At 41.0% G+C, this 18,479-nt stretch overlaps 1 protein-coding gene across 4 annotated transcripts in view; it reads right to left on the minus strand.

The window, feature by feature from the left end:
- The window catches only part of REPS1 (RALBP1 associated Eps domain containing 1), a 215,214-nt gene that overhangs the window by 27,775 nt on the left and 168,960 nt on the right, over positions 1-18,479 (minus strand). For 2 of the 4 annotated variants that reach the window (XM_082249438.1, XM_082249440.1), the window contains exons 10-12: positions 15,689-15,769; positions 5,409-5,496; positions 88-177 (exon numbers count right to left, since the gene is read on the minus strand). In XM_082249438.1, coding sequence (XP_082105564.1) covers positions 88-177; positions 5,409-5,496; positions 15,689-15,769 — 259 coding nt within the window. The remainder of the gene's footprint in view (positions 1-87; positions 178-5,408; positions 5,497-15,688; positions 15,770-18,479) is intronic. The other 2 variants (XM_082249439.1, XM_082249441.1) reach the window with 2 other exon arrangements.

The raw sequence follows: 18,479 nt of genomic DNA on the forward strand, positions 1-18,479 counted from the left end.
CACATTATTAGATATAGCATCCACATGCAAATACAAAATACAACTGAAAAATACTGTATATACACAGATACATGTGCTTTTACTTACAAGCAGGATTCCCAGAAACAAATTTACCAGAGCTCTCTTCTGGGAGTTCTTGTGGATTTATGTGCAAAGGGCTTGTGGGATTGGTTGTATCTGAAAAAAAGTATATGTATATAAAATAATTTACACTGTAAGCTGCAATCATCAATCTATCATCTTAACACTGGACTTTGGTAAACGCAAAAAACAAAAAAAAACAAAAAAGGTACACTGCAAAATAAATATAGATTATTAAATGCTCTAGTTTTGCCTTAATTCCAGTCACTTTTATATGCAGTCATATGTCTACCTCTTCCCTATAAACATGTTGTAGGTCACATTGCAGTCAGTCAGCACATGACTATTATGCACAAGGCCAATCTCTTTTTTTTTTAAAGCAAAGGAAAGCTAAAAAGCATGTAGATGGGGCAGGGCGTTTAACTATATTTTGGGTAATTCAGTTTTAATACACATTCTGTATGAACCAACACCTGTATATACAGTATATGCAACAGGTATTAACAATAGTCAAAACTTTGTAATCTTTTTGGTTTTAAACTCCTTCACTACTGTCGGGATTATTGGGGGTGATTGATTCAAATGAAATAGGTAAAAAGAAAAATGATTTTAAAAGCCATGTATATTTCATATTATGCATACGAGATTCTGAACAGGATGGCTTCCATCTTGTTTTTAGGGTGAAATAAAGTTAATTTACAAAATGTCTCTTACAAGCTTACAAAGCAGAATAGAATTTAAAACAGAGGTCTTGGTATCTATGTAATCGTAAATAAGATCCCTTTTGACATCTCTATCAGATAAGACTCAGTCAGTCTGGCGCTATGTTAAGGGGGTGATATCTCAGTCTGTCTATAAGTATATAACAATAGACAATACCCCAGTATACTCGACATTTAAAGATGAAATATATATGTTTTTATAGATACATTATTATATGTGAGAAGATATTAGCCATAATTATGTCATTATATTGTGTAAGGCATATACATATATATTTTGGAATGTTATATTACCTTTTGGGTTTATATTCTTATAGTAGTAATCTTACTTAGACTTAAAGACTAGAGTGAATACCAATTACTTCATTTTAAGGTATGTGGTAGGAGTGTTTATATAAGCGTTGCTTTAGAATAGACTAAGTAATAAATTCTTCCAAACCTAGACTATGTCTGACAGCCCTATGGCATGGTCAAATAAGTAATAGCTTTTCACTAGCCGACAGGTCAGAGGTCATTAGATAACAAAATGCTTTAATTATTGTTAACATACAAAATCTAATGAACGGTACGATACTGCCCTCTATAGACGAAATACCAGATGCAGTCTTGAGATAATTTGAGATATTCCCATATAAAAATATTATATTGTGTTAAAAAATATAATTATTGAAATGGCATTACTTGCCAAGGTGAATGATGGAGATACAGATGGACATTTATGTATGTACTGGGAGTCTGGACAAAGTTTTATAAGTTGTTTTATGATTACTCTTACATATAGAGAAATCATCCTTTAATTTTATTATACCAAGTATTGGGTTAATTATCAAAAGAGGTGCGTCTCTGACCTCACCAGTTTAGGTATAGAATATCCCGACCAATTGGGATAATGTTTCATCCCTCTGGGTTTTACTTATGGTAATTTTTATAGCTCTTTGTTCTTACTGTATAAAAGAACAGCCCAGATGAGAAATGGGACACACATTAGACTTTACACTACTGACAACACACCTCACACTTACACCACACACGCTATTACATTACTCGATAGACTCATCCAGACATACTCTATTTGTCCATCATTCATCTGAAACTTGAAGAGAATCCACCATCTTAAGACTGGCATCCATCTTAGGACTCTGGTAACGCCCATTTGAAGCTAGCGGCCATCTTAAGTGTGGTAATTATGCCTTGCTATGTTATTTGATTTTATTCAACAATTGTTTATTTCCTTCCTTATATGTTTTATATTGCATATTTAAGGGTAATAAGATTACAATCCCAGCTGTATAAACCATGGTAGATTTTTCTCTAAAAAGCTGATTTTTGTTTTTATACATTTTTATTAATATCAGATTCAGTGCATTATTTACAATTTTAAGTCTTCCGTTTTGCATGGCTTATTCTCATTCCATCTGCAGTGGAATGACTTTGGGATATGTGATTATGCAGACCATTGTAGTCTGTTTATATAGAACATTAATTTATGGCTTGTGCTATACCTGGGAAGAAATGGTAATCTTGCTTTCGTTTTGCTTTCACTTGGTTTTACTTTCACTTTCATTATTGAGCTAAACATCACATTGCATTAATTGTTTGAAGTTAGTATATTTTATTTAGAGTTATTTGTTTTGTGTCATTTCTTGTTTGATCATATATTGTGATTTACATGTCTTGAGAATAAATATTTTTATATATATATATATATATTCCATACTGTAGACTGTACTCACTAAGATTGGTATATGCTTTTAAAAAGAAATTAATCAATTAAAAAGAATTCACGACATTGATTTATGGCATAAGAGGAGATTCTCCTTCCGCACAGATCTTTGCTCATTAACCATAAATAAATACACTGCTATATTCAGAGCAGTATAAATATTCTGACATAATCAAGTACGAGCGCGAGAATATTTATTATTAAATATTCTTACACTACTAAGCGCCATTTGCATCTGAACTAGCCACATAGCAGAACATCAATGCAAATAATGCAGAGAAAAATGCACCCTGTTTAAAAGAACTACTAAAAACTAATACTGCTCCAACTTTTATTAGTGCTATGACTACTTTCTGTACTACTGTATGAAAGCAAAAACAGAAAACACTCAGAACAATTAACAAAAGGAAAATACACATGGGCAGGGCAGAGTAATACACAGTAAAATACAAACATTTTCCAGCACACTATCCAGCTAATCAGCACAAAAAATGTTAAACTGGTTCAACATTTTAGTTAAATAAAAAGTATTTGTTGACTACATTTGCAAATACATGAGCTACTTACTGCATATGTCTCAACTTGGTAGTTCAGATATTTCACCATTAGGGACATAGGGAACATAAGAAGCCTTGATATGACAGTGTGGCTGCACATACATTTATAAATGCTTCTGTTATTACCAAATCCCTTTGCCTTTTTTGCAACATTTTATTTAAGAGATGTTAGCCCCATGCTCTCAGGATTATTTGACCATGCAACACTTAATAGCACATGGGCCCCTCCAATACACTTATAACAGTATGTGAATTATTGGGCGCTCTCCTTCCTGTGCTTCAAAAAATATATGATGCAGTTGTGAGGGTGGGCACAGCTTGGCTCCAATTCAAATAAAAGTGCCACAAATGCAGACACATTATTTTGGGTGTCCTAATTCCCATATTAACTAATCATTATGTATATAGACATGCTGTAGAATAATAGAAAGGTATTAACAGTGTAAAGCAATCGAGTGTTACAATGTTGCTCACTGGACTCCTTGGGCCACTATAAGGTTCGGGGACTGCGATGTGGTGCCTGGTCCTCCCCTCTCCCCGCCCCTACTAGGTATGCGGGGGGGGGGGTGGGGCGGATCCCGCCGCCCTGCATCGGCGCCATGCTATCGTGTCGTACGTGTGACGCCATCACTTGGCGCTGCTACGTCGTCACGCGAGTATCCATCAGCGCTCACATATTTAGGAGGGTATGGACGCCGCTATCTTGGAGGACCTACAGTCACCAATGACGCAGTTCTCTCTCCTCCCTGCGAGCAGCACATGGCATTAGAGATCGATCCTGTGTTTTCATCGGGTATATATCTATCTATATAGTTCACTCTAACCTTACCTTATTTTATTTTATTTCCCCATCTTATACACTCACTTTCACGTTTCCCTTCCCTGTGATATAATCTCACTTTAAGTATCATTATATCACTTTGGGGCTTCTTGGTCATTCTGTGTTTATCCTTGCACTCATTTCACTTAGTTTTTTCTTTGACATCACCTTTTTCACTGCATACTTTAGGTGTATCTTGTCTTCCTGGTCATAGGTCCTCTGGATCAATTCTACCCATCTATATTTCACTCTAGCACCAGCTTAATTCATTTCCAATAATTATCAACCCCTTTTACATGATATACTTTGTCTACAGAATTTTCTGGTGGTATTCTCCTGAGATCTTCAACAATCTGTTTAGTTCTTATGCCCTGGTGGTCATGGACTCGGGTTTCTTCAGTTCCCGACCAAGATGTTCCCCAGGGATCTCTGGTTTCTTCAACATGTAATGCTGACATTAGGCTTGACTGTGAGTACACTGTCGGAGACATCCCAGGCTAGGGATAACCATATCCCTTCCCTATGACTTTATAATTATTATTATTATTTTACATGCTGCTTTAAAAGGATTCTTTCTTTTCTACAGAAATGTGATGTACCTGCTCCTGAGGAAGTGGAACGTATTCCACGTAACGCGTAGAGCTTGTTTGTGGTGCATCCTATACTTTTATACCCTTGGATCCTTTATGTTCATGGATTACAGTGCTCCATTTCCGTTTACAACCAGTCAACCTCTATATATTTATGTACTTGGTCTGTCATTACACCACTTATCTATTGTCTTTTTTACAGTTATTCCATAATGTCATTCTATGTATTTTTGATCTTACAATTAAATTGCTGTTGTACTATTATGTTAGACCCGCCTCAAATTATTTTTATTGATTTGTATGTTTATGCATCATTATATCTGCACACCTCATCTAAAGTCCCAAATGTCCCCCCCTATACCCTGATCTACTTTCATGCAACAGCTGGCTTAATAATCTATTAAATATAATATTTTTTAATATATATATACTGTATTCTTTTCTGATCTATATGAGTGTACCCATATTATATATATATGCCAGTTGTTCTATAGTATTTGCATATATCTCCTTATTCCCCTCCCCCCTTTTTTCTTATTCATAGGGATGGAAGCACTCTTTCCTATATTGGACAGTCCTTCATTTAAAGTCCCAATACTTTTAATTGATTGTCCTTTCATCAATCAATTTTTTATAACAAGTGTAAAGCAATTGCGAAAGCTATTTTTTTTTTTTTTTTTAAGCAAAAGGCTCCGGATAAAAAAAAAAAAAAAAAAAAATGAAATGCTTCAAAATTAGTAAGTTTATAGCCATAAATCATTAAACACCGTACATAAATCAAGCCACACAATAGCATTTCAAAGGCAAAATTACAAACAGCCTGTGGACATTACTGCAACTAATGGTTCACTTGTATACAAAGTACACTTATTTAAATACAGTTTTATAAACATCAATAAAGCAAAGATCACTAACCACTTCCAGTTCTTTTTAGTTCCATTTCCTGCATATGAATTTTACTTGGAGTCATTCTAATTGGGACTGGGTGGACTATAGCTGTATCCTGTAAATAAAGGGAGAATCTTTAAAATATTTAAAAAATTCACAACAAATAAGAATTAGAAAATTAGGATCGTTTTAAGCAATTTTGTACCAATTTGGGTACAAGCAAAATTGTAATCAGGGCCAAAATGGACCCGTTTAAACTTTTCAACATATATTTTTGTTCTCCTTGGCATAGCAATCATTCTATTTTAGAACTCTAGCTAACACAAAAAAGTGAATGTTTATGGATATTAAAGCAGAACTTTACCCATAACAACCTGATAAAATTAATGTTTTTAGAAAGGAACATACAATCCACATTAATAATTATGCTACCAAAAGGAGTGTGCGCTGTAAAATGCTTCCAGTATGGTTTCTGTTTGTTCTTACTGGAGGTTGCCATTTTGCTGAAGCCCAGAGCCCTTGAGCAGCAGTAAATCTTTGGGCTATCAGCAGGTCAGCCTCTAATGGCTTGGAAAGCAACTGAGCATGGGCAGAGCAGGGTGAGTCAGTGTATTACTAGATTTGAAACCAGACACTTATTTTTAATGTTTTACATAGGTATACCTGCAAAAGGAGCCAACCTGAAATGATCTAGCAGGACTTAATTTTCTGACTAAAGTTCCACTTTAAGGATGAGAGAGAACTGTTCAACCTACTTCGCTCAAAGTATTAGGAATATCTGTTTTCTCCACATCTACAGTTGATACAACTCCTATTTATCAGTTATTTAGTTTATTAACTATTCAGTTTATCTGTTATTCCAGCAGCAGAAACTCCTATGATGTTGGGATAACCATGCCATAGTTCTAGGAAAAAAAAAAGCACATTTCCTCACAACTAATTTGCTTGTGCAATCACCATAAAATGACCATAAAATCCATTTCTCTGATGTTCATTGACGGACACTCCTGATATCCATAACTATTGGGTTATACTGCCCCCTACAGGATCTGGGTACACCCATGGGCAGTCCTACAGGGTATACTCCCTCTCTCTGCTATAGCCATTCCATTTTGTTACAGTGTCCGAAGAATTGTAACTCCACAGAGAGGTGTGGTGCTGTGTCCGTCAATGAACATCAGAGAAATGGATTTTACGGTAAGTCAAAAATCCCATTTTCTCTTTCACTTATTGACAGACACAGCTCCTGATATCCATAACCATTGGGACGTCCCAACAACAAAAAAAATTCCCAAGGTTAAACATTAGCCAACCAGGCAACAGGAACTCAACCAAACAACTGGAGCCCACCTGAAAAAACAACACACCTTCAAAGAGGATCAGGTCCTCTTAAACAGCAGCCTACAAAACCTTGCGGCCAAAAGAAGCATCCGCAGATGGCAACACATCCCTTCTAAAACTTTGTAAAAGTGTGCAGACGACCAGGTGGCCACCTTGCAAACCTGCGTCACTGACGCCTGATGACAGAAAGCCCAGGAGGCACTAAGTGCCCTAGTAGAGTGTGCCTTGAAAGGGAAAAGAGGAACCTGACCCCTGATGGAATAGGTCTGAACCACAGTCTGTCTGATCGATCTGGAAATGGTCGCAGAGGAAGCGGACAACTCTTTTCGAGGTCCATCCGTGAGCACAAAAAGAGAGTCTGACTTCCTGAAAGACTCCATAGCTGCCAGGTACACCCTAATTGCCCCTGGACACAGGGAAGGCAACACAATGTCTTCATTCAAATGAAAATCAGAGACAACCTTTGGAAGAACGACGGACAGGGGCGAAGAACAACATTATCCCTGTTAATCACCAGTTAAGGAGGACAGGATAACGCCGCCAGTTCCGACAGCCTGTGCACAGAGGTGATAGCCACTAAAAAGGCCACCTTCTAGGACTGCCTAAGCAGGGGAATCTCCCAGATATTTTCAAAGGGAGGCTTCCGTAGAGCTGAAAGCACCAAATAAGGACCCAGGGCAGCAATGGAGCCCGCACTGAAGGAACCAAATGTCGGACACCCTGAAGGAAGGTCAAGATCTGAGCCACCGAGGAGAGGGGAAGAACCCCAAGAGACTCACACCATGCAATGTATGTCTTCCATGTACAATGGTAGACTTCCTAGAGGTAGATTTCCTAGCTTTCAACAGTGAAGAAATCACCGACTCAGATAAACCCCTATCCTTTAGCACACCAACAGCCAAGACGTCAAAGCCAGCAGGATGGAGGATCAGTCCTTGGGACAGCAGATCCTCCCTGAGAGGAAGCTGCCAAGGAACGACGGCGACCAACCGCACCAAATTGGCGTACCAAGCCAAGTGAGGCCAGTCTGAAGCCACTAAGATGACCAAAATCCCTTCTAACTCGATACTGGGCAGAAGCTTGAGGGCAGAGAAGGCGTAAAATCAGATGATACTAACCCCACGGGCCACCAACGCATTTGTGGAGTCCGCCAGAAGATCCCTTGACCGAGCCACAAACCTCTGCACCTTTCTGTTGAGCCGAGACGCCAACAGATCCAACTCAGGTTGTGCCCCACCGGGGAGACAGCTGATGAAACCTCTCAGGATGAAGGGACCACTCCCCGTGGTCCAACGCCTGCCAACTGAGGTAATCCACCTGCCATTTTCCCACCCCGGAAATGCGTACGGCAGAGAGGGCTGGAACGAACCATTCTGCCCACCTTAGAATGCCGGCTACCTCTAGAGCAGCCAGGACACTTCTTGTGCCCCCTTGGTGATTGACGTAAGCCATGGCCGTGGCATTGTGCAATTGAATGCGCACTCAACAACCCCGAAGATGAGTCGTCTCATGATACAGACACAGTGATTGCTCGAAGTTCCAAGACATTGATCGGGAGTCTGGACTCTTCCAGCATCCAGATTCCCTGAGCAGAATGCTTGCCGAGGACGCCTCCCCAGTCAGAAAGGCGGACATCCGTGGTGACCACTGTCCAAATTCAAAAGGGGAGGAAGGATTTTCGCAGCCGAAACGCTAGAGAACAAAGCCACCATATCAGGGACTCCGTGCCCCCACTCAGCCGGATCTGATTGCCCAGTGATTGTGGAGTCTTTTCCCATTTGATCAGAATCTCCCTTTGCAGAAACCTCCTATGGAACTGTGCAAACGGAACCACCACGAAAGTAGACACCATCAGGCCCAGCAACCGCATACAAGTCCGGAGGTATGACCATTTGCTGGACAGCAGGAGTCAAATTGCAGCCTGCAATTTCTGGAGTTTGCCCAGAGTCCAGAGTCAGGCACATAGTCCAGCTTTGTGGACGGAAACCAGAGTAGACTTCTGAAAATTCAGAATTCAGCCGAACTTCGCAGAGTACGTATTGTCATCTCCAGTTTCTCCAACAGGCAGAGGGAGACTCTGCTCACTGAAGGAGATCATCCAAGTAGCCCAGTACCGCGATCCCCCATTGGCATAGCAAAGCTAGGACCGGGGATAACACTTTTGTGAAGACCCGAGGAGCAGATGCAAAACCAAAGGGTGAAGGAGAATGACAGGACCTCTCTCTAGTTGCTGGCAACCATTTTCTAATGCTTGACCTGTGTCACACCATTTTAAATGTAGCTTTGACTTATAATGACTTATTTCAGTTTAAGGTTACTTTAAGTCTTTAGTTAACACGAACAATGACCTAAGTAAATCATCCGATTGTTCTGACACTTCAAGATAAAGATACATCCCAATTTCCTTTGTACATCACACCTTCTGCTTCCTCTTTAAACTACTTTGAGTTGTAGGGTCTAGACAAGGCGTATTTTGCAATTTCTAACGAACATTCTGTATTAACCCATTGTTTAACTTTTGTGAGAACTCGACTCTTCCTGAGAGTATTCACTCCCCCTCCCAACTGTATTTCCTGTTCAATTCTGTGTATAATAGTTACCCCGCTTTGCTGAATAAACTTAAGAATGTTTTAGACTGATCACGGTTTGGACGTGTTTTCTTTAGCAGGATAAAACATTCTCCAGAGCTCTGCTTTATTTGCATAGAACAGACTAGACGTTGCTATTAAGTCAGGGACTTAACTTTTGAGGATACATTTAAGGTATCTAGGGTGAATATAAAGAGAAATCACCTTCAAAGGGTAAGGCCACAAACTGATAATGTTCCTCTCCCACAGCAAAGCGGAGAAAACGCTGGTGACTGGCACATATTGGAAAGTGAAGGTAGGCATCCTTGATGTCGGTAGAGGCAAGGAAATCCCCCTGACGCAGGGATGCCACCACCGTTCCAATAGACTCCATTCTGAACTTTTGTACCCGCACAAAGCAGTTTAGCGCCTTGAGGTCCAGGATTGGACGCACTTTGCCTTCCTTCCTGGGAACTGTGAACAGGTTTGAGTAAAAACCCTGAAAACATTCTAAGGTCAGAACCGGGACAATCACCCACTGAAGGACCAGGTCTTGTATTGCCCCAGACAGGCCCTGTAAGCGGTCTGGGGACAGTTGGAAGGAAAAAAATCTTGCCGGGGGAAAAGAGCAAAACTTGATCTTGTAGCCGGACCGAATGACTTTGTGCATCCATTTGTCTTGCACCCGGGATGTCCATGGGTCCGAAAACCAGTGAAGACGCCCCCCCCCCCGCCATATGGATGAGGGCACAGCTTCATGCAGAAGGAGTCTGGTCGAAGGATCTGGAGAAGTCTGATCTTGGCTAGCCAGACCAGGTTCGAAGAGGCCCTGAAAGGCTTCGAGCCCTTGTCAGTCCACCCTGAGGGACGAAAAAACTACTTAGGAGTTGAGAAGGCAGGCCAACGTCTACAAGAGGTTCCTTGCCCTTAGTAGCCTGCAGAAGAAAAATACTCTTCCCCCCTGTGATATCTTTAATGATGTCATCCAGGGTAGCTCCAAACAGGCGATCTCCTTGAAAAGGAAGGTGATTAGTCAAGGCCTTTTTTGAAGTATGATCCGCAGACCCGCACTTGAGCCAAAAGGACCACTGCCAAAACACTGCTAGGGGGGGTTTGCTAGCCCGTCGCCCGAAAGCTACCTCCGCTCAGGACACAAGGAACTCCGCCAGTGCATGGATGAATGCTTGGGACCCTGGGGGCCCCGCAGCCTCAGAAAGGGGATCAGGTGGGGAAACGTGCTCCAAAGACTCCATGAGTCACTAGGGGGATCCCACAAAAAGTGTAAAACATTGCTAAGGGACAACCCCCAGCGCTCTGGCAGCACCACTTGGTCACCAGGCACAAAAGGATCCTCAGCAGGTGAGGGAGAGGATCCTACCAGACTCACCACCCACAGAAACAGGCACCTGCAGCCACCAAGGGAATCTGCACTATACGTGCAGCAATCAGGAAGTAAAATGATCCAGGAGTCAGCAGGAGGGGCTCCAAGATCGCCCAATGGCAACCCACAACATAATGGCCGCCGGACTACACAAACATGGCCGTCGTGTATAGAAACACAGGCTACAAGAAAATTGCGGCACCACGAGGCTTATAGGGGCCCAGGAGAGAGACCAGTCCTCAAGAACAGATCAAGGCAGGGCAGGGGGCCCTAGCAGGAGCCCTCATCAGGTACAACTCCCCCCCCGCACAGTCAATTGTCCGGTCCCTGGCAGTGCACCCCCCCCGGTCCCCATCGCCACTTAGTGCCCTGCCCCATCCCAGGAAAGTGGTCAGACCACCCAAACAGCCCCAGCGTGGAGGGGGGAAGGATGAAAGACTTGGAAAGGGGGGTGCATGTGGAAAGGAGGGGAACCCGGGGGTCCGACTTTCCCAAGGAGGTGCCCACATCCACCCCAAAACCCTCCAGGGGTAGAGGGGGGACAGCTACTCACCATACCAGGAACCAGGCAGGCACTGCTCCAGACAGAACCCCTCTCTATCAAAATAGGGGGCTGTCTGCCAGGAGGAACACTGCGACTCAAGCCGAGACCTGGTCATATGCAACCTCGTGAGGCGTTTAACTCACAGGCCAGCCCCTGTTCAGTGGGGCTATGTAGCGGATGACCTAGCGCTGGGATGAGGTCTGTGCTCTCTCGCTGGCCAGACTGGGGTGACCACTGGATCTAGATTATACAGCCCGTGACCCAGTCCGGCAGTTGATAGTAGATCTCACAGGAAAAATCCAGGAGAAAAAAAAATCTATCTAAAAAAGAATAAATTGCCAGGACCAAAGATCCCAGCAAGGAACTAGGGCCTTACTCCTGACCAGGCACAAAAAGTAGCTATAACAAAGAGGGAGTATACCCCCTGGGACTACCCACAGGTGTACCCAGAATTATTTTCTGCCTAGTGTTCTACTCCTGTAGGGGGCAGTATAACCCAATGGTTATGGATATCAGGAGCTGTGTCCGTCAATGAACAAAAGAAAAAATACAATTTCATATTTGCTTGCTAGGAACACAATTCACGTTATATGCACCCAAATAAAGGATTCCTGTCTTTCTGCGAATACAGATTTTCTTTAGCTAATACAGACCAATCAGCCAAAACATTATGACCACCCACCTAATATTGAGCTGGTCCCCATTTTGCCACTCAAACTGCCCTGACCCGTAGAAGCATGGAATCCGAAGTAAACATCCACATAAATGGTGGGTCCTAAAGTTTCCCAGCATAACATTGCCAAAAACATCACACTGCCTCTGCCGGCTTGCCTTCCAATATTGCATCCTGTTGCCATCTCTTCCCCAGGTAAGTAACGCACACTCACCCAAACATCCAATTGATGTAAAAAGAAAACTTGATTCATCACACCAAGCCACCTTCTTCCATTGCTCTGTGGTCCAGTTCTGGTACACACATGCCCAGTGTAGGCACTTCTGGCTGTGGATATCGGTCAGAAAAGGCATCCTGACTGTTGAGCGGCTATATAGAACACACAGTGCATCTCAGTTTGTTGCGTATGGAACTAACACCTATCAGATTCAGCATTCACTTTCTTGGCAATCTGAGCTACAGTGGCTCTTCTATCGGATTGGACTACACAGGCCAGCCTTCGCTCCCAAAGTGCATCAATGAACCTTGGCCTCCCATGACTCCCATCTCAGATTTTCATTCCTTGGACCACTTTTTGTAGGTTGAGACTGGGAACATCTCACAAGAGCTGCATTTCTGGAGTGCCTTTAAACAGTCGATTAGCCATTACAATTTGGCCATTGTCAAAATTAATCAAATTCTTAAGCTTGCCCATTTTTCCTGATTTCAGTACATCAACTTCATGTACAACATGTTCACTTGTTGCCTAATATATACCCCACCCACTTTCAGATGTCACTGTAAAGGAGATAATCAATATTATTCACATTGCCTGTCGGTGGTTATAAAGTTATGGCTGATTGGGGAAAGAATAATTATATGACTCGATGGGGGTTGATTTACTAAAACTGGAAAGTGAAAAATTTGGTGCAGCTCTGCATAGAAACCAGTTCGCTTCCAGCTATTGTTGTTGAACGACCTGAAGCTAGAAGTGTTTTGGCTACCATGCACAGCTGCACTCTCCAGTTAATCAACCTCAAGGTGTTTTGTTTTTTTTAGAGCAGAACTGAAAAGACAGCCCATTATCAGTTGCTATGGTTTTAAACTATTTTAACAAAGACCTATTTTTTGTACAAATAAGCCCCACCACAAGCAGTGTGTAGAAGAGCAAATGCAGATGAAAGCTTGTGACCTCATCTGCTTGCCTTTTCACCTTGACCATTAGGGCTTATTTACATGTGTGTTGTTTTTAAGAACAAAGCAATGCTCGTTAACATGCCTATAGCATTTATGCCGTGTTTATGACATGTTTCGTTGCGTTTATGAAGCATTGAAAAGGATGCATCAAAAATGCTTCATAAATGCCCATGGAAGAGCTGCTTTTCCAGTGGGAAGTGCTTAAAGGGGGAAGTGATGTAGAGGAAATGATCTGCTTTAAGATGTGGTTAGGTTGTGGTGTATTGGCATACATTTTTGTGAATTCTCTGCAAGATTCCTATACTTTAATTTCTTTGACATTTGGCTTGGACCAGCTCAGCTTGCTGAAACAAAACCATTTGCCACTGGCAATAATGCTCAATGCTTTGCCCACAAAGCGAAGCAAATAGTGTTACCACACAGCTGTCCTAGCGCTCTATTTTTCAGTGTATTCTGGGATACAGGAACCTTGACGGCCTCAACCACAATACTCAGCTAACACTTTATAAATGTTTCACTAACACACCAATGCTATAGGTGCTGGTAAAGTGTGGTTATAGAGCATTACCATTTAAAAGAATGGAAGCGGCTGACAAGTGTCGATGCCTCATGAAAGCGATATGCTGCTTAATTTTTAACACGACATAACACAATGCTACGGCTTCTGTGTGAACAGCACTGTGTGGTGCCATTTTAACATTAATGGCAGGCATTGAAGGACGGTTATGAGGATTTAAAAATGCTGAATAAATGTTGCATAAAAATAGGGTATTGATGCATGGGTGGACAAGTCCTTAGAGAATGCTTTCCTTTAGATTTACCACAAGAATGCTTGTGGTAAATCTAAAGGAAAAAAATCTAAAGAAAATTGTATAGTGTGTATCCAGCTTTAGACACTTAGTACTGGCTTGTGATGCTTGTGTGTGAAAATCAGCACAAGCATCACAGGCAGGTAATTTCCAGGATCACTAAATTATGGACAAAGGGTCTGGAGTGGATTGGTGCAGTATAGCAAAGCCTGGTTGAAAAACAGAAACTGGACTACAGTTTTGCTTAATAAAGCCGTATTTATTCTTAAAATACGAATGCTGAACTCCAGTCAAATAGCTAAATACACATTTAAAACCTATACTGTATATAGGAAGTGTTTTTACCTTAAATCAAACTATTTGTATTTTTGTCCATCAATTCCTGAGCTATACAAACCGATCTAAGCAAAAGCCAGGTTGACCTGACTTTTCTCAGCTGCAGTTAAAGTAGAATTTCACCCTAAAACATGTAAATCTACTTGCATCCACAGTCTAAGACTGACCTATCTAGCCCTGTAAAGAAGAAAATCGCTATACATACCTTTTCTGAAGCCGACCTGGTCTGGTCCCATGCTGAGCCAGCAGCAGCAGATTCTCTGTGGAGGCGGTTGAAGAGGAGGCAGCTGACAACTGAAGCCCCATAATAGGTCAATGGTTGACTTCACTTCCCAATAATTTTACAGCCGTTGTCGGCTGTCTTCTGCACAGAGCTTCTGCTGCTGGAGACCAGACTGGATCGGCTTCAGAAAAGGTATGTATAGCGATTTCTTCTTTATAGGGCTAGATAGGTCAGTCTTAGACTGTGGATGCAAGTAGATATACAGGTTTTAGTTTTAGGGTGAAATTTTACTTTAACTGCAGCAGAGAAAAAAGTCAGGTCACCAACCTGGCTCTTTTGCTTAGATGAACTTCTACTTTAAATAACAAATGCTTGATCACCTCCCCTGTCCCCAGATTCAGACTGGACAATAAAGAAGCACAAGATGACTGTTGAGCTCATTTCACTCTCTTCTCAGCATGTGTGTACTGCAGTACATCTGACTGGTTCCTGTTACTTTCCCATCCTAACCCAGTCAGAGCTCTAATATACAGGGTATGACAGACCGCTTACATGAAAAAGAAAAACAGAAACCAGGGACTTGCTGTACTACTTTCATTTAGAAATACAATGATTTTGTTTTAATTAATACACAATAGCACTATTGTGTTTTCTTATATCTACTTTTAGCTCACCTTTAGGTTGCCTGCAAACAGCTAAAAACTTTTTAGTTATTATTAAGTCTTATATTAGGATTGCATGACACACTTACCTCACAGGATCCTTACATTCATTTTGATTACCCTATGAAAATATGCGATCCTACAGATCGGTCATTGAAAAATGAATGCTATACCTAAACTAAATGCAGTAAGATAATTTCCAGCACATACGGTTTCATTTTTTACATAACAAAAACTCTGGCATTTGGACTATGCTGCATTAACCTCTAGAAGGTATAAATTGCACTTTAAAATGAACAGATTACAAGGTCCAAAAACCATGGTGTGTGTGTGGGGGGCTCTCTTACAGTGATGTGACAATAGTTCTAATATATATATATTGATTGAAAAGCCGGTGTTATTGTAGCAACCAGCTTTTTAAGGACTAAAATAGTGAAATGAGCATGATTGCAATAACCTTCACCAGATGCAGGATTATACAACTAAGGATTTTCTGCCTTTGGAAGCAGTCATTAAATCATGCAGAAAAGAATTACAGAAAACAGTGTTAATACAATGATTAATTTCAAACAAGCAAGCTATGTGATTGACTTACAGGATCAGCTGGTGCAATGTTAGAATCAAATTGGGTCAGAGTTTGTGAGCTTGAAGAGCGTTCGCTAAATGTCTCCCACTGCTGAACAGACAGAGGAGACACAAGTCAGCATGATAAAAGAGAGGAAAAGATCCAAGCAGAAGTAATCCCACATTCAAGTTGCAATGCAAGTGGCACCAGTTTTTCATGGAGTAAAATGCTCATAATGGTGACTTTTAGTCAAATGAGTAATATTGAAAATCTATTTATTTTTATTTTTTTACGGACTCTTGAGATTTTCACCTATTCTAATTTTATTTTTTTCTCCAAAATAGTAAACACTAGTCATTGCAACCTGCTGCATAGAAATTAAATTGGCTGATACTTTATTAAATATCGAGATAGGTAAATAAGAGCAAAAAATTAGCATCCATATGTAAAGTCACATTTCTAAAGTCTATTTTTCATAATGCACAGCTCTACTGATGAGCATCTGAAAGACTCAGCACTCCCAGGCAAGCAAGCCAGGACAGAATGTCCATATCATGCAATAAGGATGCCTTAGGGCTCATTCCTATCAACATACATGGCTTTACCCGCGTTGCGTTGACGTGAGTTACCATGCAGTGTGTTTCTGAAAATAACAGATTTAAATGACAAACTGTAGGTCAATGCTCAAAAAAAAAAAAAAAAAAAAATCCACTGCAAATGGTGGGGAAAGATGATTAAATACAATGGATTTTCTGATCTCCATGTAATTTGCTTCCCATGCAAAATGTATGACAACGCGTCTGGTGGAAACGAGCCCTTAGCCTAGCTTTTCAATAAGTACATAGCGAAAAAAATTCACATGCTTGTCAATTATATAGTATTCATTCACAGATAAAACACATTAAGTTGCCCTTATTGTTGGTCTAACCAAGCTATGTATATGTAATGCTGCAGTCACAACCAGGGCAAAGTGTCAGCATCATCTACAAAACAGCACTGCAGAACAGGCAAGGGGCTCAGAGTAGAATACTTTTAAATTGTGCAATAAATATTCTAAGCAATCAAATAATTGTATTGATGAATGTACTGTAACTATTCATTGTAGTATAAAAAAAAAAGCTGCGATCAGGCATACAGTTTATATTTAGGAATGCTTATATATTATAAAAACACAAAATTACACATTACCAATCAAGGCTTTTAGAGCTGAATTTAATTTCTGAGCATTTTATCCAGTTATGTATAAAGTTAAGATACATGTGCAGTATGGTGTTTTGAACCATTTGTCATGCAGGCAATGATTAAACAACATGACTGTAGGACAAAAAATAAAGTTTATGGAAACTAAGTAAAAGCACAGAGAATGGATCAGTGCACTATACAGTATGTATGATATATCAAGTTCTGAGACGAGCAGAGAGATTTGCTGTCAAAAAATATTCTTTAGATAGGACAGGTCTACCATCTGAAGTTAAAGTGTACCTAAGCTCAAGAACAATTTGCACTCACCGTATAATCTTTTTCATGAAATCCACCGGAAGTCATTCACTTTTGGGTATCCTGTGGTCCACAGGAGGACTGGAAACTGGCAAGCAAAAAACTGTAGGATAGTTTAGGATAACCCCCTCCTACCAGACAGGTCTCAGTTTTGTTGCAAAGTAATCCTGACAGCATGATCATAATCACAGAATAGTGCGATCTGCATGCCTCAATGAATTCCAAGAAAAGGATTCTACGGCGAGCACAAAAACCCTATTTTCCTTATCACCTATTGAGGACCACAGAAGTCATTCATCTCTGGGTCATCCAAGAGCAGTCCAATCAAGGGGTGGGCAACACAGCAAACAAACACTAAGGCCTCATGCACACTGGGCGTTTTTACAGCCGCTTTTAGAAGCGTCAGGCGTTCTTCTTGCAGCTTAAAAATGCCCCCCCAAGTTATTCTATGGCTTCATGCACACATCGTAAGTGGCATATGTGTTTTTAAGCTGTAAAAAAACCCAGGGCCAGCGCATTTTGGAGCAGCAGCGTTAAGCTGTAGTAGTTGGATTTGAGGTTGGAAAATAGGAGGGGGCAGAGAAAAGCGGCTAAACGTGGCTAAAAATGTGCATTAATGCCAATACAAGACACTTCTAAACAGCTGCTTTTTCCTGGCATCAGAACTGGCTTTGCAGCTCGTTTTTTTAAATGCCCTGTGAGCATTAGGCCTAACAGTCCAAAGAAAAAAATAAATTAACTGAAGCTCAATAACCCCTGAAGAACTTGATGCTGGTATCAGGCTTGAGCATCTACCTGTTGGAACATTGAGAATGTACAAACAAAGAGGACCAAGTGGCAACTTTGAAAATCTGGGAAACTGTTCATTTAAGCTTGGATAATGGTCTGTCTGAGCCACCTAGAGATAGTGAAAGGAGAAGCTGGTGCATCCTTTTGGGACCATCCAGGATGATAAAAAGCGCATCAGTCTTCCTAAGAGGAGCACTTCTTCAGAGACAGACTCTTACTACCCAACCACATCAGAGAATGAAGGGAAATGTCCTTCTGGTAAACTGCAGCCAGACAGGCAAAAGTACAATGTCCTGGTTGGAGGTGAAAGGCAGAAATGGCCAAAGGCAAGAAAGAAGTCCTAGAAAGGTAATAGCTACCAGGAATACCGCCTTTTCGGTCAGAGTAGAGAGGAATATCTGTAATGAGTTCAAATAGCAGTATTTAAAATACAACCAGATTCAGATCCCTCAACGTCCCAGGGGAGAAAACAGGAGCCGTACATGGGAGACTTCCTGTACAAAGGTCTTAATTAGGTGATGAGAGGCCATCAGTC

This window comes from Pelophylax lessonae (assembly GCF_965119305.1).
Source record: "Pelophylax lessonae genome assembly, chromosome: 3".
Classification (NCBI taxonomy): Eukaryota; Metazoa; Chordata; class Amphibia; order Anura; family Ranidae; genus Pelophylax; species Pelophylax lessonae.